Here is a 23,638-nt window from a genome sequence, read left to right as displayed (position 1 = left end):
AGGCTCAGAGAGGTGAGGCATCTGCCTAAATTCTACTAAACCAGAGCTGGTTAGTAAAGCTGGGATTCAAACTCCAGAATCTGTGTTCTTAGCTTTATGCTGACTCATCTGAGGTTTGCGCAAGTGTCGTGACTTGCCCAAGGTCATACAGCATGCCAATGATTCGAGTCCCAATCTGTCTGACACTTATATAATCATGGCCTTTCCACTCCAGGACTTCTTAACCTTGGCATATTTGGGGCCAGATAATTCATTGTCGTGGAGGGGACTCCCTTGTGTAGCGTATGTTTAGCAGCATCCCTAACCTCTACCCGTTCAATGCCAGCAGTAACTGACATCCCCACCCAAGTTGTGACAAATTGCCAAATGTCAGAATATTGACAAATGCCCCCTGGCTGGGGGGCAAAACCATGCCCAGTTGAGAGCTACTGGTCTACCACAATCTGCTGCATCTCCTCAGCCTTTTCACCTTAAGAAACTCCCTCAAGGTTGCCCACAGCAAGCCAGTGACAACCTGAAGTAGAGCCCAGGAATCTCATGGCCGAAGAGGAAATGGAACTGAGGTTGAACTAGTGACCGATGTTTCACCAAGGGAGCAATGGATTAACTGCTAATGCTGTTACACAAACAGAATGGCACAGCTGGCTTCCTACCACCTCACTTCCTACTACCTCCAGTGGCAATCAAGAAGCAGCCCCCAGGGAAGGTGGTTGCCCTATCTTTCCTGTGAAATTCCAGGAATCCAGTTTTTGCCAAGAGGATGGTAAGAATTTCCTGCTCTTTGGTCTCGGCTGCAGAAGCAAGATGAAGGGAACATCATCGCTTGGCAAGCATTGCAATAAGACACACAAGTCGTGCCACCACTATGGCTCTAAGGCCTACTACCTTCAGAAGTTGACCTGTGGCAGGCCAGGCACGGTGGTTCACGCCTGTAATCCCAGCACTTTGGGAGGCTGAGGTGGGTGGATCATGAGGTCAGGAGTTCAAGACCAACCTGGCCAACATGGTGAAATCCCATCTCTACTAAAAATATAAAAAATTAGCCGGGAGCGGTAGTAGACGCCTGTAATCTCAGCTACTTGGGAGGCTGAGGCAGAGAATTTCTTGAACCTGGGAGGTGGAGGTTGCAGTGAGCCAAGATTGTGCCACTGCACTCCAGCCTGGACAACAGAGCAAGACTCCGTCTCAAAAAAAAAAAGAAAAGAAAAAGAGAAGTCGACCTGTGGCAAATGTGGCTACCTTGCCAAGCACAAGAGGATGTATAACTGGAGTGCCAAGGCTCAAAGATGAAATGCTCACTGGGACCGGTCGAATAAGGCACCTAAAAGCTGTATACCAGATTCAGGCACGGATTTCGTGAAGAAACACCTAAACCCAAAAGGGCAGCTGTGGAAGCATCTGAGTCATCTTAACAATTTCAACCATTAGGCCGGGTGCAGTGGCTCAAGCCTGTAATCCCAGCACTTTGGGAGCCGAGGCGGCTGGATCACGAGGTCAGGAGATCAAGACCATCCTGGCTGACACGGCGAAACCCCGTCTCTATTAAAAATGCAAAAAAAAAAAAAATAGCCAGGCATGGTGGCACATGCCTGTAGTCCCAGCTACTTGGGAGGCTGAGGCAGGAGAATTGCTTGAACCTGGGAGGCAGAGACTGCAGTGAGCCGAGATCGCGCCACTGCACTCCAGCCTGGTCAACAAAGCGACACTCCGTCTCAAAAAAAAACAAACAAAAAAATTTCAACCATTAGTCATGCAATAAATATTCCGGTTTTTAAAAATAATAATAAAAACTGGCCGGGCATGGTGGCTCACGCCTGTAATCCCAGCACTTTGGGAAGCCGAGGCAGGCAGATCACAAGGTCATGAGTTCGAGACCAGCCTGGCTAACACGGAGAAACCCCATCTCTACTAAAAATACAAAAAGATTAGCCGGGCGTGGTGGCGGGCACCCGTAGTCCCAGCTACTCGGGAGGCTAAAGCAGGAGAATGGCATGAACCCAGGAGGCGGAGCTTTCAGTGAGCCAGGCTCGCACCACTGCACTCCAGCCTGGGTGACAGAGCAAGATTCCATCTCAAATAATAATAATAATAATAATAATTTAAAAAGAATTTCCCTTCATGAAGGGCTCCAAACAGCCTTGGAATGGCTGCATTTATAAACTCAAGTCAGCAGGATTGGAAATGTGCTTGGTGGACCCAGGGGGTCCTGGAGAGTCAGGAAAGAATGCTTCCTTACCCCCTACCAGGCTAGTTAGTCCAAGAACTTTATCATTAAGGTTCTTTATCTAAGGTCTATGGACTGGTCCATAGATGAGACCATTTTTATTTTACACATTTTGTTTAGTGTAAAATATTTTGAGTGGATACAGCAATGCATTGTTCTTGGGAGAGGACCCATTGTATTCATTATATTCTCAGAGGAATAGTGAGCAGAAAACAATTAGCAACCATTACCTTAAGAGTTCAGCAATGGTGGAAAAGAGGAAATCAACGGGATAATATAATACAGATATTATTAAATTATTAAAAACAGATGTCATGGCTGGCGCGGTGGCTCATGTCTGTAATCCCAGCACTTTGGGAGGCCAAGGTAGGTGATTCACGAGGTCAGGAGTTCAATACCAGCCTGGCCAACATGGTGAAACCGAGTCTCTACTACAAATACAAAAAATTAGCTGGGCGTGGTGGCGGCCGCCTGTAATCCCAACTACTCGGGAGGCTGAGGCAGGAGAATCGCTTGAACCCTGGAGGCGGAGGTTGCAGTGAGCCGAGATCACGCCACTGCACTCCAGCCTGGGTGACAATGCGAGACGCCATCTCAAAAAACAAAAAACAAACCAAAAAAAACAGATGTTATAATCAGAAGCTTCAAAACATCTAGTCCAAGTTCTGATTATTCTCTTTAGTGTAAAGTTTATCACCTGGTGGGAATTATTTTTCATTTATCCCTGGCATTTAACCAAGACAAAAGGCTGGGCCCTGGAGGTCTACCCCAGAGGGCCATGGGACCCAGGATTTTAGGGAAGGGAAGGAGAAGGATCTTCATAGTGTATCTTCTCAGACGATTGAGGCACAGCAGTGACCTGAACCCCAGGACACTTGTTAACGCCTGTCATGTGGAGGGCACTTGCCTAGGTGCCATGAGCAAGGTGCTACCAAACCTTGTTGCACCAAGAGACAGCCCAATGCAGGGGAGTCGGTGCTAAGGAGATAGAGGTTTGATCCAGGTTCCTGAAGGAGGCCCACTCAGTTGTGTCAATTACCTGAAGGCATGGGAGTGGCTCCAAGGATGCATATGTTTGCCCTCTGCCCAAGGGGCCAGGGGAAAGCAGCTAAGTGTTGGCCTTGAAAAAGTGAGCACTGAACTAAGAAGCAGAAGCTTAGGTTCTGCTGCCTCTGTCTGGCCTTTCCTCTCTCCCCCAGCTTAGAGGCCTCCCAGAGGTAAACTGGTCCTTTAAGCGACTGCCATCCCCTGCAGCCCTTCAGGCCCTGACTTGCAGGTTCTCTGTGCAAACTTGGCTCAGCCTTTTTGGAAATGTAATAGTTATAGTACTGTTAAAATGAGAGCACTGGGGAAAAAAAGAAGGAAAAATAAGCATAGCAGAGGAGGAAGAAGTAAATGCTAAGATATATGGCTGCCAAGCATAGTGGCTCACGCCTGTAATCCCAACACTTTGGGAGGCTGAGGCAGGACAGTCATTTGAGGCTGGAGTTCAAGACCAGCCTAGGCAACAAAGTGAGACCTTGTCTCCATATATATATATATATATGGCAACAAAGTGAGACCTTGTTTCCACATATATATATGGCAACAAAGTGAAACCTTGTCTCCACATATGTACATACATACATATATATATATAGAGAGAGAGAGACTGAGTTTCACTCTGTCACCCAGGCTGGAGTGCAATGGCACGATCTCTGCTCACTGCAACCTCTGCCTCCCGGGTTCGAGCTATTCTCCTGCCTCAGCCTCTCAAGTAGCTGGGATTACAGGCACACACCACCACACCCGACTAATTTTTGTATTTTTGGTAGAGACGGGGTTTCACCTCAAACTCCTGACCTCAAGTGATCCACCCACCTCGGCCTCCCAAAGTGCCGGGATTACAGACATAAGCCACTGCACCTGGCCTCTAAACATGCTTTTAGATAAAAACTATAAGATCTATGGCCAGGGGAAGGGCAGCTGGCTACCATGTTCTTATTTGCATTCTGATCACCAGTTAAGCAACACTCACTGAATGTCAGGTCCAAGTGACAGAAAGATAGGTGCCCCCATGCTTCTTGCCCAGAAGGAGGAGGTCATATCTAGTGGCCAGAGGGATGAGTAAAAAACCATTAAAATAAAAAGTAGCGCATGCTATAATAAAGGTCTGAGTAATCAGCCATGAGAACCAGAGGAGGGAGTAATTAAAAATAAAAATAATAATAATAATAATATGCCTGGAAGTGTGTTTAGCAGCAAAAGTAATATTATAGCCAGCCTTGAAGAATGAGTATAAATAATAAGAGTTAATAATTATTGCCGGGCACGGTGACTCAAGCCTGTAATCCCAGCACTTTGGGAGGCCAAGATGGGCAGATCACGAGGTCAGGAGATCGAGACCATCCTGGCTAACATGGTGAAACCCCGTCTCTACTAAAAAATACAAAAAACTAGCCGGGCGAGGTGGCAGGCGCCTATAGTCCCAGCTACTCGGGAGGCTGAGGCAGGAGAATGGCGTAAACCCCGGAGGCGGAGCTTGCAGTGAGCTGAGATCCGGCCACTGCACTCCATCCAGCCTGGGCGACAGAGCGAGACTCCGTCTCAAAAAAAAAAAAAAAAAAGTTAATAATTATTGAACATTTCCAGTGACCAGGCATTTTATACATTCATTATCACATGATCTTAGTAGCTACTATTATTTTCTCAATTTTGCTGATGAAGAGCAGAGGTTCATAGAGGTTAAACAACTAGGATTTCCCTACCTAGGATATGGTAGAGGTAAAGAGTATTCCGGCGGGGAGTGGTGGCTTATGCCTGTAATGCCAGCACTTTGAGAGGCCAAGGCGGGCGGATCACCTCAGGTCAGGAGTTCGAGACCAGGCTGACCACCATGGAGACACCCCATCTCTACTGAAAATACAAAATTAGCCAGGCGTGGTGGTGTATGACTGTAATCCCAGCTACTTGGGAGGCTGAGGCAGGAGAATCGCTTGAACCCGGGAGGCAGAGGTTGCAGTGAGCTGATATCGCACCATTGCACTCCATCCTGGGCAACAAGAGTGAAACTCCGTCCCGTCTCAAAAAAAAAAAAAAAAAAAAAAGAGTATTCCAAGTAGGAAAAATGAGCAAAGGCTTGGAGTGGGGAGAAGATACACTGGCAAGTGAGGTGCCAATTATTCGTACAGTCCTTGCCACTTTACAAAAGCTTCTGGAAATGTCATACATAATCCTCAGGGAAACCTCGAGAGGTAGGAGTTTTCACTATTCTATATTGCAAATTATAGGCTGCAAAAATAGGCTTCAAAGAAGGTAAGAGATGCAGATTTAAAACCTGAACCTCCATCTGAATCTAAAGTAAGGGCTTTCTGTTCATTGCCCCATCACTACCAGACCTTGTACTGGAAAATAATGGTCCAGTGGTGAGACACACTGAGAATCCCCTCACCCCATGAGCCACCTCTGGGCCTCTGCATTCTGTAGCTATAGAGGAGCTATGGAACAGTGTTTTTCTTTGTACAAGGTTACCAAGCAAACTCACCTTTGACCACCTTACTGAATAAATAATAATCAAGCAAAATTCTGGAGTCTTTTTTATTTTATTTTATTTTATTTTTGAGACAGTCTCCCTCTGTTGCCCAGGCTGGAATGCAGTGGCGTGTTGCCTCCCCGGCTCAAGCGCTTCTCCTGCCTCAGCCTCCCAAGTAGCTGGGATTACAGGTACCTGCCACCACACCCAGCTAATTTTTGTATTTTTAGTAGAGATGGAGTTTCACCATGTTGGCCAGGCTGGTATCAAACTCCTGACCTCAAGTCATCCGCACACCTCAGCTTCCCAGAGTGCTGGGATTACAGGCAGGAGCCACCACACCCAGCTGGCAACCACTGTTAATGTTTTCTTGCGTATCCCTTTTTTTTTTTTTTTGAGACAGTCTCACTCTGTCGCCCAGGCTGGAGTGAAATGGCACGATCTCGGCTCACTGCAACCTCTGTCTTCCGGGTTCAAGCAATTCTCCTGCCTCAGCAGGAGTAGCTGGGATTACAGGTGCCGCCATGACCAGCTAATTTTTGTATGTTTAGTTTAGACGAGGTTTCACCATGTTGGCTAGGCTGTTCTCGGACTCCTGACCTCAGGTGATCCGCCCATCTCAGCCTCCCAAAGTACGGGGAGCACAGGCATGAGCCACCGCTCCCGGCCTTGTGTATCCTTTTATAGATATTCTGGCATCTTTATTATGCTGATAAAACACTATACCAACAAAACGCAAAATCTGCATAATATACTATATTGAGGGCCGGGCGCGGTGGCTCAAGCCTGTAATCCCAGCACTTTGGGAGGCCGAGACGGGCGGATCACGAGGTCAGGAGATCGAGACCATCCTGGCTAACACGGTGAAACCCCGTCTCTATTAAGAAATACAAAAAACTAGCCGGGCGAGGCGGCGGGCGCCTGTAGTCCCAGCTACTCGGGAGGCTGAGGCTGGAGAATGGCGTGAACCCGGGAGGCGGAGCTTGCAGTGAGCTGAGATCCGGCCACTGCACTCCAGCCTGGGTGACAGAGCGAGACTCCGTCTCAAAAAAAAAAAAAAAATATATATATATATATATACTATATTGATTCATTTCACTTCATGTGGTGCCTAAGTTGTGCCATGCCCTGTGCTGGATTCACATAAAATACATTGTCTAGAGCCCCAAGGGTGTACACGTTGTGTATGTATGTCTGTTAAGAGGGAGTGTGGGTAGCTTACGCCTGTAATCCCAGCACTTTGGGAGGCTAAGGGGGGGTGAATCACTTGAGATCAGGAGTTCGAGACCAGCATGACCAACGGGGTGAAACCTGGTCTCTATTAAAAATACAAAAATCAGGCTGGGTGCGGCGGCTCACGCCTGTAATCTCAGCACTTTGGGAGGCCGAGGCAGGTGGATCACCTGAGGTCGGGAATTCAAGACCAGCCTGACCAACATGGAAAAAACCCACCTCTACTAAAAATACAAAATTAGCTGGGAGTGGTGGCACATGCCTGTAATCCCAGCTACTCAGGAGGTTGAGGCAGGAGAATCGCTTGAACCCAGGAGGCAGAGGTTGCGGTGATCCGAGATTGTGCCATTGCACTCCAGCCTGGGTAAAAAAGAGCGAAACTCCGTCTCAAAGTAAATAAATAAATAAAATAAATAAAAATACAAAAATCAGCTGGGCATGGTGGCCCACACTTTACAAAAGCTTCTGGAAATACCACACTTAATCCTCAGGGAAACCTTGAGAGGTAGGAATTACTGAAAATACAAAATTAGCCAGACGTGGTGTAGTCTCAGGAGTCTGAGGCACAAGTATCCTTTGAACCTGGGAGGCAGGGTTGCAGTGAGCTGAGATCAGGCCACCGCACTCCGGTCTGAGTGACAGAGCAAGCCTCCCTCTCAAGGGGGGGGAAGAGGGGGTAGGGGCAACAGGTAGCAAGGGACCATAATTAGTACAAGGTAAAATACAAGTGTGGGAGTGTCACGTAGTGGTTAGTACTTGTTCTCAGAAGTCAGATTTGGTTTACGGTTCCAATTATGCGACTTGCTCTCAGTGTGACCCCATGTAATTCACTGAACCCGTGTAAGCCTATTTTTCCATCTATCAGACCAGATTAATAATAGTACCTACAGCCAGGCGCGGTGGCTCATGCCTGTAATCCCAGCACTTTGGGAGGTCAAGGCGGGGGGATCACAAGGTCAGGAGATCGAGACCATCCTAACACAGTGAAACCCCATCTCTACTAAAAATATAAAAAACTAGCTGGGTGTGGTGGGGGGCAGCCTGTCGTCCCAGCTACTTGGGAGGCAAGGGCAGGAGAATGGCATAAACCCAGGAGGCGGAGTTTGCAGTCAGCCGAGATCGCGCCACTGCACTCCAACCTGGGGGATGGAGAGAGACTCCAACTCAATAAAAATAATAATAATAATAATAATAGTACCTACTACTTCACTGAGTGTTGAGAGGAATAAAGCCAAAGTATACAAAGTGCCTGCCACATATTGAACTCTCAATAAATGTCTGCTAGAGGTTGCAGTGAGCCGAGATCAGGCCACTGCACTCCAGCCTGGGCGACAGAGTGAGGCTCTGTCTCGAAAAAATAAAATAAAATAAATAAATAAATGTCTGCTAAAAAAAATAATTTTTAGGCCAAACACGGTGGCTCATGCTTGTAATCCCCAGCACTTTGGGAGGACGAGGCAGGAGGATTGCTTGACCCCAGAAGTTCGAGACCAACCTGGGCAACATGGTGAAACTTTGCCTCTACAGAAAAATACAAAAATTAGCCGGGCACAGTGGCACATGCCTGTATCCCAGCTACTCGGAGGGCTGAGGCGGGGGTTGCAGTGAGTTGTGATCACACCACTGCACTCCATCCTGGGTGACAGAGTGGGACCCTGTCTCAAAACAAATCAATTTTTAACTCTCCATAAATGTTGGTCATTATCCTTCAGGTCTGCATTCCATCACTGTAAATTCATTAAACTCTAAAAGCCAGGAAAGGTCTGGTGGGTGGATGACTTCTATTATCTCAGCACTTTGGGAGGCCCAGGAGGGTGGATCACTTGATCCAACTGCAACAGGAGTTGGAGACCTTCCCGGCCAACACAGTGAGACCTTGCCTCTACTAAAAAAAAAATACAAGGTCGGGCGCGGTGGCTCAAGCCTGTAATCCCAGCACTTTGGGAGGCCGAGGCGGGCGGATCACGAGGTCAGGAGATCGAGACCATCCTGGCTAACACGGTGAAACCCCGTCTCTACTAAAAAATACAAAAAACTAGCCGGGCGAGGTGGCGGGCGCCTGTAGTCCCAGCTACTGGGGAGGCTGAGGCAGGAGAATGGCGTGAACCCGGGAGGCGGAGCTTGCAGTGAGCCGAGATCCGGCCACTGCACTCCAGCCTGGGCGACAGAGCGAGACTCCGTCTCAAAAAAAAAAAAAAAAAAAAAAAAAAATTAGCCAGGTGTAGAGGCATGCCTGTAATCTCAGCGACTGGGGAGGCTGAGGCAGGAGAATCGCTTGAACCCCGGAGGCGGAGATTGCAGTGAGCCAAGATTGCGCCATTGCACTCCAGCCTGGGTGACAAGAACGAGATTCCCTCTTAAAAAAAAAAAAAAAGGCTCTGAAGCCAGACTTATTATTATTTTTTTTTGTTTTGAGTCTCTTTCACCCAGGCTGGAGTGCAGTGGCACGATCTCGGCTCACTGCAATCTCCGCCTCCCAGGTTCAAGTGATTCTCCTGCCTAAGCCTCCTGAGTACCTGGGATTACAGGTGCGCACCACCACGCCCGGTTAATTTTTGTATTTTTAATAGAGACGGGACTTCACCATGTTGGTCAGGGTGGTCTCGAACTCCTGACCTCGTGATTCGCCCACCTTGGCCTCCCAAAATGCTGGGATTACAGGCGTGAGCCACCGAGCCTGGCCGATTATTTTTCACTTTAAACATCTCAGGAAAGACCCAAAGAATCCTCAGGGTTTACACTCACAGTCCCTTGATTCCTGTATATTCCAAGATTTGTGGGGAGAAAAGGTACCAAGCTTGGAGTCAGGAGGCCTGATTTTTCTTCCTTTCACCAAGCTTCTCTAGTTCTGTTTCATTATCCCTATGACAACGACTAGCAACAGTGACTGGCATTTAGTAAGCCCTTCATAAATATATGTTGAATAAAGTCTAAAAGAGGTAGCTTTTCAATCCAAGTTGAGTCCTTTCTTGGTCCTGTTGCAAGGGCAATGGTATCCTGCCCTGGGTGCACAAAGATGCAGGGAGGATCAATCGCAGAGCCTTTCCCAGAGAAGGGGCCCAAAGCGAGTCAACCTCTCTACTGAGCTTCCCACGAGGATGCTGGATCCCCAATCCCAACCATGGACACGTCTGACGGTCTCCGCCGTTAACGGGAATGATATGGCCCTTCCTCCCCCACTCCCCCTTCTCTTCTCCCCTTTCAACACTTGAATTGGGCTCTCCCGCTCCTTCCGCACAGCGCAGGACCCACACCAGCCCAAAACCTTCGCGGCCTGCTAGTTCCCACCCCTCCCGTCCTGGAGGACCGTAGGTGGACGCTCTTGCAGAGCGCCTCTCGCTGGTTGGGGCGAGGGTGGGTGGAGCCAGCACCGTCTGGGCTGTGGAAGCGGAGGGTGGGGACACTCTGGCCCGGTTCTCGGTGGTGCGGGAGCTGGCGCTAGCAGCGGCCGCTCTGGTCGGCGGACGTGCTGCCGAGTAGTCCCGGAAGCGAAGCAGCGATGGCGGAGAGTCCGACTGAGGAGGCGGCGACGGCGGGCGCCGGGGCGGCTGGCCCCGGGGCGAGCGGCGTTGCTGGTGTTGTTGGCGTTAGCGGCAGCGGCGGCGGGTTCGGGCCGCCTTTCCTGCCGGATGTGTGGGCGGCGGCAGCGGCAGCGGGCGGGGCCGGGAGCCCGGGGAGCGGCCTGGCTCCGCTGCCCGGGCTCCCGCCCTCGGCCGCTGCCCACGGGGCCGCGCTGCTTAGCCACTGGGACCCCACGCTCAGCTCCGACTGGGACGGCGAGCGCACCGCGCCGCAGTGTCTACTCCGGATCAAGCGGTGAGCCGGGGTTTTTCCTCCCCCAGCCCCGAGCTCCGGGGCTCGACCTTCCCCGCCCCCCACCCTCTCCCACTACAACTCACCCCCCACCCGCTGCGCTGCCCTCGCGGCGGCCCACCTCCACGGCCCAAATCTTGCCAGCTCCGGGCGTCGGGATCCAAGTCCCTTCTCCCCCCACCCCCAGCCCCACAAGCACCAACCCTCGCCTCGTGTGCCCAGATCCGACCCCGCCCCTCGACAACCTCCCGTGAGCCCTCCGTCTTCATTCCGGCCACCTTCCCCCAACCCTCCCACCTCCGGGTGGAAACCCGACCCTTTCGCGCTTCAGTAACACCCCCTCCCGCCTTCGGCGCCGCCCCTATTTCCCCTTCCCCACCCCAGCCTTGCTAGATGCTGCCCGCAGGCCCCACCCATCGGTCCCCTGTCTTCTCTGGAGCCCCGTTCCTAACACAGACGAACTTATCTTCCTTTGCCCTGCCTCTGACTCGAGCCAGCCTTTGTTTTCATCCTCCGTTTTCCTCAGATTCCCTCCACACAGTCCTTTCCCCAGGTCTAGATCGCCTACCTCACCCGAATCTTTCCTTGAACCCCTTTTCCACTGTCCCAAAGCTGTCCACTCTTACGCCTCTTCCAGAAACACAGGCTACCTCCCCCCACTTCCCCAGTGCCACTCTGGATTGTAATATCCCACTCAGGAGCTTCTTTCTTGTATTTTCCCTCCCCCCACTCCCCACCCTTCCTGGATCATCTGTTTTACTTTTATGAAGCAAATATACTCAATTCAAATATAGGAACAAAGGCCTAAGTCCTTTCTGTGCTTATTTCTTGGGTGACTGATTTTAGATCCTATCATTTAGTGGATAATGTTTTCCAAAAGCACGTAGAATAGTACCTATCGCATAAGAAAAGGGCAGTACTCTTTAGCTGCTGTTAATCCTGAAACATTTGACTTCTCCCCATGCCCCCATCACAAACATCTTCATTTAGGTGTTATTCCTCATGTTCCACGTCCTTTCACATGTCACTGTGTCTACTTTTCAAGGTTGTAATAAAAATTAATACAATGTATGTAAAGTACCTGGCACAGTGCCTGACACAGGAGGTGAACTCTGGAGGGGTTGCCACCTCTTACTGAAACTCAGCACTCAACTCTTTTCCTCCTTCAGCTATTTCAGTCATCCAATTAGCTGACATACCTTTGAGTTTGGCCAATACTTCTTTTCTCTGCTCTGTCGGCTATTTGCCCTTTTTATGTCCCTACCCACCCTAGCAAGTCCCTAGACTTTTCCCCACCTGGAATTTTTTCTTTAGCCCCTTACTCTCAACTGATCCATTCCAGTTGGTGAGATATGACTCAGAAATCTTCTCATCTCCTATAGAAGTCCACATGTCATCTTCCAGATGGGAGATTCTCAGCGCTTTCTGAGGGTGCCTCCCCAGCCTGAAGAGATCTCTACCCTTAGTCCCCTGAGCAAGAAGACCACCATGATAGTCTTACTCCCTGCTGGCTGGCTTGCTTCATACAATCCCTTTACCAGCAAGGGTCCACTGTATAGTTTATAGAATTAGTTTTTTAGTGGAGTTGATGATGCCTTTCCAGTTACTAAAAAATCTTCATTTAGCATTCAGCTGTAGTACCTGAGAATCATGGAGGTGGGGAGTGAATGAATTGCCATGTGGGAGGAAGTGAGAGTAAGTGGAAAGTGGCTCTTCCAGGCTGACATTTGATGCCATTGGGATCTCTGATTTTTTTTTTTCCCCTCTCCCTCCCCTCCCCCTGAGGAAACAATGTCCTTTTGATAATAATTTGCTCTCTGCCTGCCTGAGAAGTACTCAGCTGGGATTTCTCAGCCAACAAGACAGTACAAACACTTGCGGTACCAAGCACCACTTTCTCAAACCCTGGCCTCATTGAGGTGATAACAACTGTCCCGCTCAAGGGATTCCCCCTTTCCCCACCTTCCTCACTCCTTCCCCCACCTCCTCTTGGTGTTATACAGGGATATCATGTCCATTTATAAGGAGCCTCCTCCAGGAATGTTCGTTGTACCTGATACCGTTGACATGACTAAGGTATGTAACTTGATGGGAGTTTGGGGGTTTTTGGGAAATCGGGGGCCATAAGGTTGGAAAAGCCTAAAAGAGATTATTCAGCTCACCTCTCTGATTACACAGATGAAGAAATCAAGACCCCAGGAGAGTAAATGGCTTGTCCAAGGTCACATAGTGAGGTGGAGCAGCGCTTTGAAGAGGTGTCTGTTATTAGTGTACCCCATAGGTACTGATTGGCTTGGAAAATCCCAGTTCATGTCTGTTGTCGCAGCTTGACTATAGGGCTCTCTTTCACTCTCAAAAGTGCTCCTGTTTGGATAATAAATTATATAGTCACCTTATCCATTGTACTACCCAGCTCTTCCCCCATCCCATTACTCTTGACGTTAACTATGGTACTATAAATCAGATGTAGGGAAGGTTGAGATAGGGCAAGCTTGACTGAAGTGTTTGTGGTTAAAGGACTTTTTTCAGGATCCTGTCCTTACTGGTTGCATTTAAATATGCCTTCCACCCCAAAGACTATACCTCTCTTGTCCTCCACACAGAGAGAAAGCTTAGTACATAATGTCACATTTCTCTGGCATAGATACCTAGGCTTCTCTGTCACTGAGTGCTCTACCCACAGAAGTGCAGTTGCACTTAAACTGATGTTGAAAGAAACCAGATTTCCTAAACCTAATGCCGTTTAACTAAAACACATAGTTTTCTTATGGTAAATTTCTTACAGTAAAAATTCAGATTTTGTATTGTTGGTATATCTTTTTTTGTTGTTTTAAATAGATTTCCCTTCATACTTACTTTTTTCTTTTTATGTGGTTGGAAATGTTTTTCCTGGGACATCTTGTCCTCTGTCAAGTACCTGGGATCCCAGAGTTGATGCCATGTTGAGACCGGTTGAGTTTACTATTCCAAATGACTGAGAACCAGAATATGACCTAGGGTCTTGCCAGGAGGGCAAGGTGGGAACTATAGACTTTGGATTGCCACATCCTTTTCCTTTTGCTATTCAAATTCTTAGCAGACCTAAATGCTTAGGAGCCTTTGTAGAAGAAGAAATATAACTGAATCAGTTCAGGTTTTCCTCCCTTCAGGGAGGGAAATCCTGTTCTAGAATTATGGTTTGAGGGGGAAGAGAATTGTGTCATTTTCAGGGCAGCTGATTTTTTTTTTTTTTTTTAACCAACAGTATTGGGGAAGGTTCTGGGGATGGTCTAATGGCTCTGAGTGGACCCTGAGTCTTGTGCTGCCTGAGCCACATCCTCCACAATAGGTTTGATCCTCTGCAGAGGAAGCAAGCGGATATCCTAGGCATCCATCACACCCCCTAACTCTACTCTGTTAGTGGCATAGGGCTGTGGCCTCCAATCCCTTTTCTCGTTTCCTTTCATCATACTTTCCCTTCGTGCCACATAAATGTAGGTTGGGGTTGCATCATATGCATGTTTGGCCTGAGCAAATCCAAACATATATTCAGTCAAAATCTGTGTTGATTTCTTAAAATTAAAAATGCTAGGATTATATTTTATAGATAAGCATATTATATTTTTGCACAGTGGTGTTTTATCCATTATATGTAACACTGATCAGGGAGGTCTGCACACACACACAAAAAACATGCTTTAAGAGAGTTTTAAGGGATACTTGAGTGATTTTGACTAGGTTCAGTTTTTGCCTTGGGCTCTAACTTTAGAAGTAACCCCTGAGTAAGATGTCATTCCACTGTAATGAGATTTCTTAAAATTCCAAACCTATACATATTAGTATGAGTGGATACAGGATGTTCCTTCTGCATGGTGAGGATGTAGAACATGTGTACCAGATTATGGGCTCTGCTTCTGGTGTGGGTAGTAGGTGGAGGGTAGCCAGAAGGGGTTGGGGTGGGTCGTCACCTCACAATTTTGAGATGGGGTTTTATTTTGCAGATTCATGCATTGATCACAGGCCCATTTGACACTCCTTATGAAGGGGGTTTCTTCCTGTTCGTGTTTCGGTGTCCGCCCGACTATCCCATCCACCCACCTCGGGTCAAACTGATGACAACGGGCAATAACACAGTGAGGTTTAACCCCAACTTCTACCGCAATGGGAAAGTCTGCTTGAGTATTCTAGGGTAAGAGGAGACTTTTAAGTAGCCAAGTCGGTTGTTAGCAGATAATTACTCTAGGTCAGCCTTTATCAACCGGAGTCCCTCGTCTGAACTACAGAATACAGAAAATGATTGAGTGACTCTTCTCAAATCTCCTCAGGATGGTATGTGACTAGTATCATTCTAGATGCAGAGGGAAGAAGTTAATTTATTACAGTGGAAACCTTTGAGAAGTGATTCTCTTAAGAGAGTGGCCCCGAGCATCTGGGAACTTGTAGCCGAGCACTTTCTGGGACCCTACATTAGACCTGCAAAAGAAATTCTGGGGTTGGGGCCAAAAATCTGGTTTTTTTGGTGGTTGTTTTTTGTTTGTTTGTTTTGAGACGGAGTCTTGCTCTGTCACCAGACTGGGGTGCAAGTGGTGCGATCTCGGCTCACTGCAACCTCCGCCTCCCAGATTCAAGCGATTCTCCTGCCTCGGTCTCCCGAGTAGCTGGGGCTGCAGGTGTGTGCCACCACACCCAGCTAATTTTTTGTATTTTTAGTAGAGACGGGGTTTCACCATGTTGGCCAGGATGGTCTCGATCTCTTGACCTCATCATCCACTCACTTCGGCCTCCCAAAGTGCTGGGGTTACAGGCGTGAGCCACCGCGCCCGGCCCAGTAATCTGTTTTTTACAAGCTCTCCAGATGATTGTGGTGCATACTCCAGTTTCAGAACCACTCTCCTGGGGTGTTAAGGCCTTATTTTCTCTCCTGAACAGGTTGAGAAAGGCTGCAGGTCTGTGCCATTCAAGATTTGGGGTATCTTAATTTGAGTCTCACAATAAGTTGCTTTGAAGACAGTGGCGGCGGCGGTGGTGGTGGTGGTGGTGGTGGTGATGGTGATCATTACGATTTCGGGTTTTTTTTGTTTCTTTGGTTTTTTTTGTTTTTTTTTTGTTTTCGGTAGAGGCAGGTGTCTCACTATGTTGCCCAGGCTGGTCTTGAATTCTTGTCCTCAAGCAGTCCTCCTGTTGTGGCTCCCAAAGCACTGGGGTTACAGGCATGAGCCTCCATGCTTGACCTGATTATAGTATTTTAACAATGACAAATGTCTGAGATTAGAAATCTTTTTTTTTTTTTTTTGAGACGGAGTCTTGCTGTGTCCCCCAGGCTGGAGTACACTGGCACAATCTTGGCTCACTGCAAGCTCCGCCTCCCGGGTTCCTGCCATTCTCCTGCCTCAGCCTCCCCAGTAGCTGGGACTACAGGTGCCTGCCACCGTGCCCGGCTAATTTTTTGTATTTTTAGTAGAGATGGGGTTTCACTGTGTTAGCCAGGATGGTCTCGATCTCCTGACCTTGTGATCCACCTACCTCGGCCTCCCAGTGGAAATCATATTATATATGAAATGAGTTTCTAGTGCATCTTCTTTCTGGATGCTTCTGAGGTTTTGCTTCATAGAGTTCCCATTTTAGTTGCCTTTGGGGTCTGAAAACTCAGTGTGGACATGTCTTCTAGCATATTTTGGATTGGTCTTTTTATAGTGGTCTGAACTTCTCTGGGGCAGAGAACACGTGCAGGTTGAAGTTGAGAAAGTACCCCCAAACTGATGATTCTGTTTTCCTGCTATCCAACATGTTTCCAGGTTTGTGTGAGGGAAGGGCAGTGTTTGAAATAAACTTAGAGACATGATTCATTTTTCTAGAACTTGCTCAGACCCAGGGATATGTTCTGCTGTGATTTTGGCAGTGAAGAAGTCCTTTAAAGGAGGCTGTCCTTAAAGAAGTACTTCATCTTGTTAGGGTACTTAATTAATTGTCTTTGCTGGTAGGCTAAAACCCATGATGGTAAAGAAATTTAGTCATTGCTTCTGTATGAAGTTTGTTCATGAAAGCATGTCTCAGAGTAGGCTCTCCCTCATTGGGTCAATATAAAACTTTTGAGATACCAACGACAGGACAGTGGGGTAAAAGTAGTAGAAGTGTGTTAGGTAGACAAGGAAAAGCTGTCCTGAAATTGAAAATTTGCCGTAAAAAATCACAGAGTAGAAAATTCAGCCGGGTGTGGTGGCTCACACCTGTAATCCCAGCACTTTGGGAGGCCGAGGCGCGTGGATCACCTGAGGTCAGGAGTTTGAGACCAGCCTGGCCTGGCGAAACCCTGTCTCTACTAAAAATACAAAAATTAGCCAGGCATGGTGGCGCATGCCTCTAGTCCCAGCTACTCGGGAGGCTGAGGCATGAGAATTGCTTGAATCTGGGAGGCAGAGGTTGCAGTGAGCCAAGATCACGCCACTGCACTCCAGCCTGGGTGACAGAGGGAGACTTTGTCTCAAAAAAAGAAAGAAAAGAAAATTCTTAGGTGTTCCTAGTTGACTGTATTAGCTTTATCAGCCTTGTTTTTTTTTTTCCCCTCTCTACCTAGAAAACAATGTTGGGCTGACTCACTGACTAAATAAATTTAATGAGAGTTGACACTGTTGTAAAGCTTCAGAGAGGGGTAGGTCTAGAGTTTCTGGGGAAGCAAAGCTGAAAAGAGAGAAGACTTAAGAGCAGCCCCCAGTGAAGCTACCATTAGGCATTACTCACTTGGGCTTTCCTCAGGTACCGCAGGGAAAGGGAAGTGGGCAATCAACTTGAACAAGCCAGTCCTGGCTTAGGTTGTGTTTGGCTTCCAACTCCAGTGCCATCTCTTCAATTAATTGAGCTAAAAATAAATGTCATTAACATCCAAGCTGCCCACTCCCCCAATACTTGGTTGGGTTTATGAAAGAGAGGAGCAATTTTGGTATTCGATGTTTTCCATATATTATTTTCACACCTTCCACTGTCTGGAAGCACTCTCTTCCTGTCCTTAGGTAGAGTTATGTAGTCTTAAGAGAATTTGACAGTCCTTGGGGGTTTGATACAAAACTGGATCCCCAATAGCCCCACCACATGGCCTCTAACCAGATGACTTCAGTCACCTGTTTGCCTCTATGTTCAACTTCTCTCTCCCCTCACTAACTCCATCACCACCCATAAACGAGCTCTTTGAGATCCACAGAGATTAACATTTAGACAACTTTTGGAGCTGATTGCTTACCTAATTTCTTTTGTTTTGATTGTCATAACTGTTTCTAGTACAAAGAAAATCCCTTCAAAGTTACATAGCTTGCTTTTACCTATTCTTTTGCCCCCCTTGTTATGGGATTAGGCAATTGACTGATTTCTGCTGAAATCAGAACATGAGCATGAGACAGAGGCTGGGAAATTCCAGAGTATTAATAGTGAAAGAGAAACTTATAGTGAGTCACTTATGGTGGTATTGCCGGGCCCCAGGGTACTTGTTCCCTGTTCTTTCTCTGCCTCACCCTCCCTTCCTTCTGATGTGTTTACAGTACATGGACTGGACCTGCCTGGAGCCCAGCCCAGAGCATCTCCTCCGTGCTCATCTCTATCCAGTCCCTGATGACTGAGAACCCCTATCACAATGAGCCTGGCTTTGAACAGGTAAGGCCAGGTGAGCCTGGCTCTGGGGAGTAGACTAGTGTTTTTGGTTGGTTGGTTGGTTATGTTTTTTTGTTTTGTTTTTTGTTTGTTTGTTTTTTCTGAGACAGAGTCTTGCTCTGTCACCTAGGCTGGAGTGCAGTGGTGCAATCTCGGCTCACTGCAAGCTCCACCTCCCGGGTTCAAGCCATTCTGTCTCAGCCTCCCAAATAGCTGGGAGTACAGGCGTGCACCACCACGCCTGGCTAGTTTTTGTATTTTTAGTAGAGACGGGGTTTTACCATATTGGCCAGGCTGGCCTCAAACTCCTACCCTGGTGATCTGCCTGCCTCGGCCTCCCAAAGTGCTGGGATTATAGATGTGAGCCACCATGCCCGGCCAGAATAGTGTTTTAAGAGATCTGCTTGGGAGGTTTTTTTGTTTTGTTTTGGACCTAGCACAACCCCATGTAGTACAGTTGTTGCTATAGGAAAAAAAAGGGAATTGACATGTGTTTTTTAGTAATGAAATTTTTTGCCGGCTATGGTGGCTCACGCCTGTAATCCCAGCACTTTGGGAGGCTGAGGCAGGCAGATGGATCACCTGAGGTCAGCAGTTTGAGACCAGCCTGGCCAACCTGGTAAAACCTCATCTCTACTAAAAATTAACTGGTCAGAAGTTTGAGACCAGCCTGGCCAACATGGTGAAAACCTGTTTCTACTAAAAATACAATAAATTAGCTGGGCGTGGTCACTTGAACCCTGGAGGCAGAGGTTGCAGTGAGCTGAGATCACGCCATTGCACTCTAGCCTGGGCGACAAGCAAAACTCCGTCCTCCCTGCTCCCCCAAAAATAATAATAATGAAATTTTTTATTTGTGAGAGTTACAATAAATATGTGACTTGGATTCCTTTACAACATGGAAGTCAATGGACTCAATTGGAAATTAATTCTGAGCCTGCTTTGGGGGTTGTGGCATCTAGTGGGTTCTATGTGCCTGTATCCTCAGCATCCCCTGAAGTTGCTCTATAGGGACTACTGTTCAGCCAGCTGTTCTTCTGGAGTTATGAAGGACTGTTGCCTGCAGAGCCAAAGGTGTCATTAGGAGTCCTGGGAAAGACTTTTTGAGTTAACAGTGCCAATACATTTTTCCAAGAGCATGCTCTGTGCTGGACACTCCTGAGTTTTTTTTATGTGATTTCTTGTTTAACCTTCATACTATGTGAGGTTAAATATTGTTATTCCCATTTTCAAGTGAAATAATGTTGCCTCAGAGAGGTTAATTAACTTTCACAAGGACACAGTTCAAGATAGGACCCCAGACTTACATTGGAGCCCAAGTTCTCCCACTATTCTGATGTGCCTTCCTGAATTATGAGCACAAGAAAAAGTTCCAGTGATAGTCCCAAAAGAAAATGATTCCAGATAGGTGATTAGAACAGCTTACTTGATTGATGTATTTATTTTTTGAGACAGAGTTTTATTCTTGTTACCCAGGCTGGAGTGTAATGGTGCATTCTCGGCTCATAGCAACCTCTGCCTCCCAGGTTCAAGTGATTCTTCTGCCTTAGCCGCCTGAGTAGCTGAGATTACAGGCATGCACCACCATGCCTGACTAATTTTTTGTATTTGTAGTAGAGAAGGGTTTTCACCATGTTGGCCAGGCTGGTCTCGAATTCCTGACCTCAGGTGATCCACTTGCCTTGGCCTCCGAAAGTGCTGGGATTACAGGTGTGAGCAACCATGCCTGGCCAGCTTAATTTATTTTTAAACTACCACAGATGACACCAACTTTGATTATTTCTCTATAGACCTGAACAAAGGATAACAAAATACCTTTCAAAAATGAAAAAAAAAAAATTTTTTGAGACGGAGTCACTCCGTCGTTCAGGCTGGAGTGCAGTGGCTTGATCTTGGCTCCACCTCCCAGGATCAAGCAGTTCTGCCACAGCCTCCCGAGGAGCTAGGACTACAGGCACACACCACCACGCCTGGCTAATTTTTGTATTTTTAGTAGAAATGGCGTTTCACCATGTTGGCCGGGCTGGTCTCGAACTCCTGACCTTAGGTGATCAGCCTGCCTCAGCCTCACAAAGTGGTGGGATCACAGGCGTGAACCACCGAGTCTGGCTTCAAAAGTTAACTAAAATTATTCCCTAATCCATCCTTTCTCCAAACAGTCATTTCAGGAGGAGATTCTAATTGAAATAGACCTCATTAGCAGGAGCTGATTTGTAGGTCTTATCTTTTTTTTTTTTTTTGGAGGCAGACTGTCATTCTGTCACCCAGGCTGGAGTGCAGTGGTGTGATCTCAGCTCAGTGCAACCTCTGCCTCCCAGGTTCAAGCGATTGTAGTGCCTCAGCCTTCCTAAAGTAGCTGGGATTACAGGCACACACCACAACGCCTGGCTGATTTTTGTATTTGTAGTAGAGATGGGGTTTCGCCATGTTGGCCCGGCTTGTCTTGAACTCCTGGCCTCAAGCAGTCTGCCCACGTCAGTCTCCCAAAGTGCTGGGATTACAGGTGTGAGCCACCATGCCCAGCCTTGTGTTTTTTATTTTTTACTTCTACAATGACTTGCAGTTGTTTTTATTTTATTTTTTATTTTATTTATTTATTTACAGGCACGCACCACCACGCCCAGCTAATTTTTATATTTTTAGTAGAGACGGGGTTTCACTATTTTGGCCAGGCTGGTCTCCAATTCCTGACCTCGTGATCCACCTGCCTCAGCTTCCCAAAGTGCTGGGATTACCAGTGTGAGCTACCGCGCCTGGCCCATCAGCTGCTTTTATCAGAGGCCACGGCTCTAATTGACTGGGGTTGGTGGTAAGAGAAGAGCACAGGAAAAAGTAAAGAGGAGGCTGTACTCCCCTTCCATTCACACCATAGTGAGATCCTGTTTGTATTGGCTTTCTAGACCAAAGTTGAAGTTTATCTTTTGAAAGTTTTAAGTTCTGCTTCTGCTAGATTTATTTCTAATTTTACTATTTCTTTGAGACAAAGTCTTGCTCTGTCACCCAGGCTGGAGTACAGTGGCACAGTCATAGCTCACTGAAGCCTCGAACTCCTGGGCTCTAGCCATCCTCTCGCCTCAGCCTCCTGAGTAGCTGGGACGACAGGTGCACATCACCAATGCCCAGCTAATTTTTGTATTTTTTATAGAGACGGGATCTCACCATGTTGCCGATGCTGATCCTGAACTTCTGAACTCAAGCAATCCTCCTGCATCGGCTTCCCAAAGTGTCGGAAGTACAGGCATGAGCCGTCGGGCCCAGCCCTACTTCTGATTTATAATAATTGGTTCAATGATGGTGGGACCCTAGAGACATATAACAGGTAAAGGGGTTAATCAGGAAGCATCCTTTACTTGTTGGTGCCTAAAGGTTTTCCACGCTGAGACTCTTCACTTCATTTATACCTTTTTGTCCCACCATCATTCTTTCTTTCTTTTTTTTTTTCTCCCCCTAAAAAGACAAGTGTTTCCCAGCCTGGGCAACCTAGTAAGACCTTGTCTCTACTGAAAAAATTAAAAAAAAAAATAGCTGGGCATTATGACATGCACCTTGAGTCCCAGCTACTTGGGAAGCTGAGGAGAGGAACGTCGCTTGAGCCCAGGAATTCAAGGCAGCAGTAACCTCTGATCATGCCTACCACTTTCCAGCCTGGACGACAAAGCAAGAGCCCGCCTCTTAAAAATTTGTAAAATAGGCCGGGCGCGGTGGCTCAAGCCTGTAATCCCAGCACTTTGGGAGGCCGAGACGGGCGGATCACGAGGTCAGGAGATCGAGACCATCCTGGCTAACACGGCGAAACCCCGTCTCTACTAAAAACACAAAAAACTAGCCGGGCGAGGTGGCGGCGCCTGTGGTCCCAGCTACTCGGGAGGCTGAGGCAGGAGAATGGCGGGAACCCGGGAGGCGGAGCTTGCAGTGAGCTGAGATCTGGCCACTGCACTCCAGTCTGGGCGACAGAGCGAGACTCCGTCTCAAAAAAAAAAAAAAAAAAAAAAAAAAAAAAAATTTGTAAAATAAAAGACAAATAAGCTGGGTGCGGTGGCTCATACCTGTAACCCCAGCACTTTGGGAGGCTGAGGCGGGTGGATTACCTGAGGTCAGGCGTTCAGGACCAGCCTGGCCAACATGGTGAAACCCCGTCTCTACTAAAAAATACAAAAATTAGCCGGGCATGGTAGCGGGCACCTACAATCCCACCTACTTGGAAGGCTGAGACAGGAAAATTGCTGGAACCCAGGAGGCGGAGGTTGCAGTGAGCTGAGATCGTGCCATTGCACTCCAACCTGGGCGACAAGCAAAACTCAAAAAACAAATAAATAATAAAAAATACAAACTTGGGACCCGCTGTGGTGACTAATGTCTTTAGTCCCAGCTACTCAGGAGGCCAAAGTGGGAGGATTGCTAGAGCCCAGGAGTTCGAGGATCCCTAGAGCCCAGGAGGTCAAGGCTGCAGTTAGCTATGATTGTGCCACTGCATTCCAGCCTGGGCAACAGCAAAGACCCTGTCTCCAAAAAGAAAAACTGAAAAAACAGGATCGATCTTTGTTGTCTAGGCTGAACCCAAACTCCTGGGCTCAAGTGATCCTCACACCTCAGCTTCCTGAGTAGCTGGGACTACTGGTGCATGCCACAAGGCTTAGCAACCCTACCATCATTCTTATGTTTGGTTATTTCCCTCGTAATCTTTACTTGATAGGCCTTTCACTTGACATTCAGGAAAATGATGTGGATCTAGTTTGCTGGTTATAGGCCAAATGACCTGCAACCTGATGGTATATTTGGAGGGTGGTGGGGTGAATGGTGTCAAAAATAAAGGTGTGGTTGCTCTTCATGGATCTGCCATACAGTGGGAAAGGTATTTTTTAGTTTGTATGACTGGCTTACATACCCCATACTAATCTTGAAGTCTCTTCCCATTGCCTTTCTTTTTGCTTAAATTTTGGGATACTCTGGCATCTGTTACATTACAGGAGAGACATCCAGGAGACAGCAAAAACTATAATGAATGTATCCGGCACGAGACCATCAGAGTTGCAGTCTGTGACATGATGGAAGGAAAGTGTCCCTGTCCTGAACCCCTACGGTATGTGTCAAGAGGGCTTGCTTGGTATTATTCCTTTGGGGCACTTGGGTAGTTGACACCTTTGAGGAACTTTGGGGCAGAGACAGTGTTGGGCACCAGAGGGAGATAGAGAAGAAGGAAAGATGTGGTTCCTGCTTTTAAAGAACAAGCTGCTGAGGGT

At 47.5% G+C, this 23,638-nt stretch overlaps 1 protein-coding gene across 1 annotated transcript in view; it reads left to right on the top strand.

The window, feature by feature from the left end:
- The first annotated feature begins 10,355 nt into the window (after positions 1-10,355).
- LOC105472335 (ubiquitin conjugating enzyme E2 Z) overlaps positions 10,356-23,638 on the top strand; it is a 21,401-nt gene continuing 8,118 nt past the window's right edge. Inside the window, exons 1-5 of the mRNA XM_011725478.3 lie at positions 10,356-10,784; positions 12,785-12,857; positions 14,762-14,949; positions 18,290-18,401; positions 23,366-23,478. Of these exons, the coding sequence (XP_011723780.1) occupies positions 10,468-10,784; positions 12,785-12,857; positions 14,762-14,949; positions 18,290-18,401; positions 23,366-23,478 (803 nt within the window). The 5' untranslated portion in view covers positions 10,356-10,467. The remainder of the gene's footprint in view (positions 10,785-12,784; positions 12,858-14,761; positions 14,950-18,289; positions 18,402-23,365; positions 23,479-23,638) is intronic.

The sequence above is a fragment of the Macaca nemestrina genome, chromosome 17 (genome assembly GCF_043159975.1).
Source record: "Macaca nemestrina isolate mMacNem1 chromosome 17, mMacNem.hap1, whole genome shotgun sequence".
NCBI lineage: Eukaryota > Metazoa > Chordata > Mammalia > Primates > Cercopithecidae > Macaca > Macaca nemestrina.
Note: the sequence above shows the minus strand (reverse complement) of the source record. Positions and strands in the feature narration are given on the sequence as shown.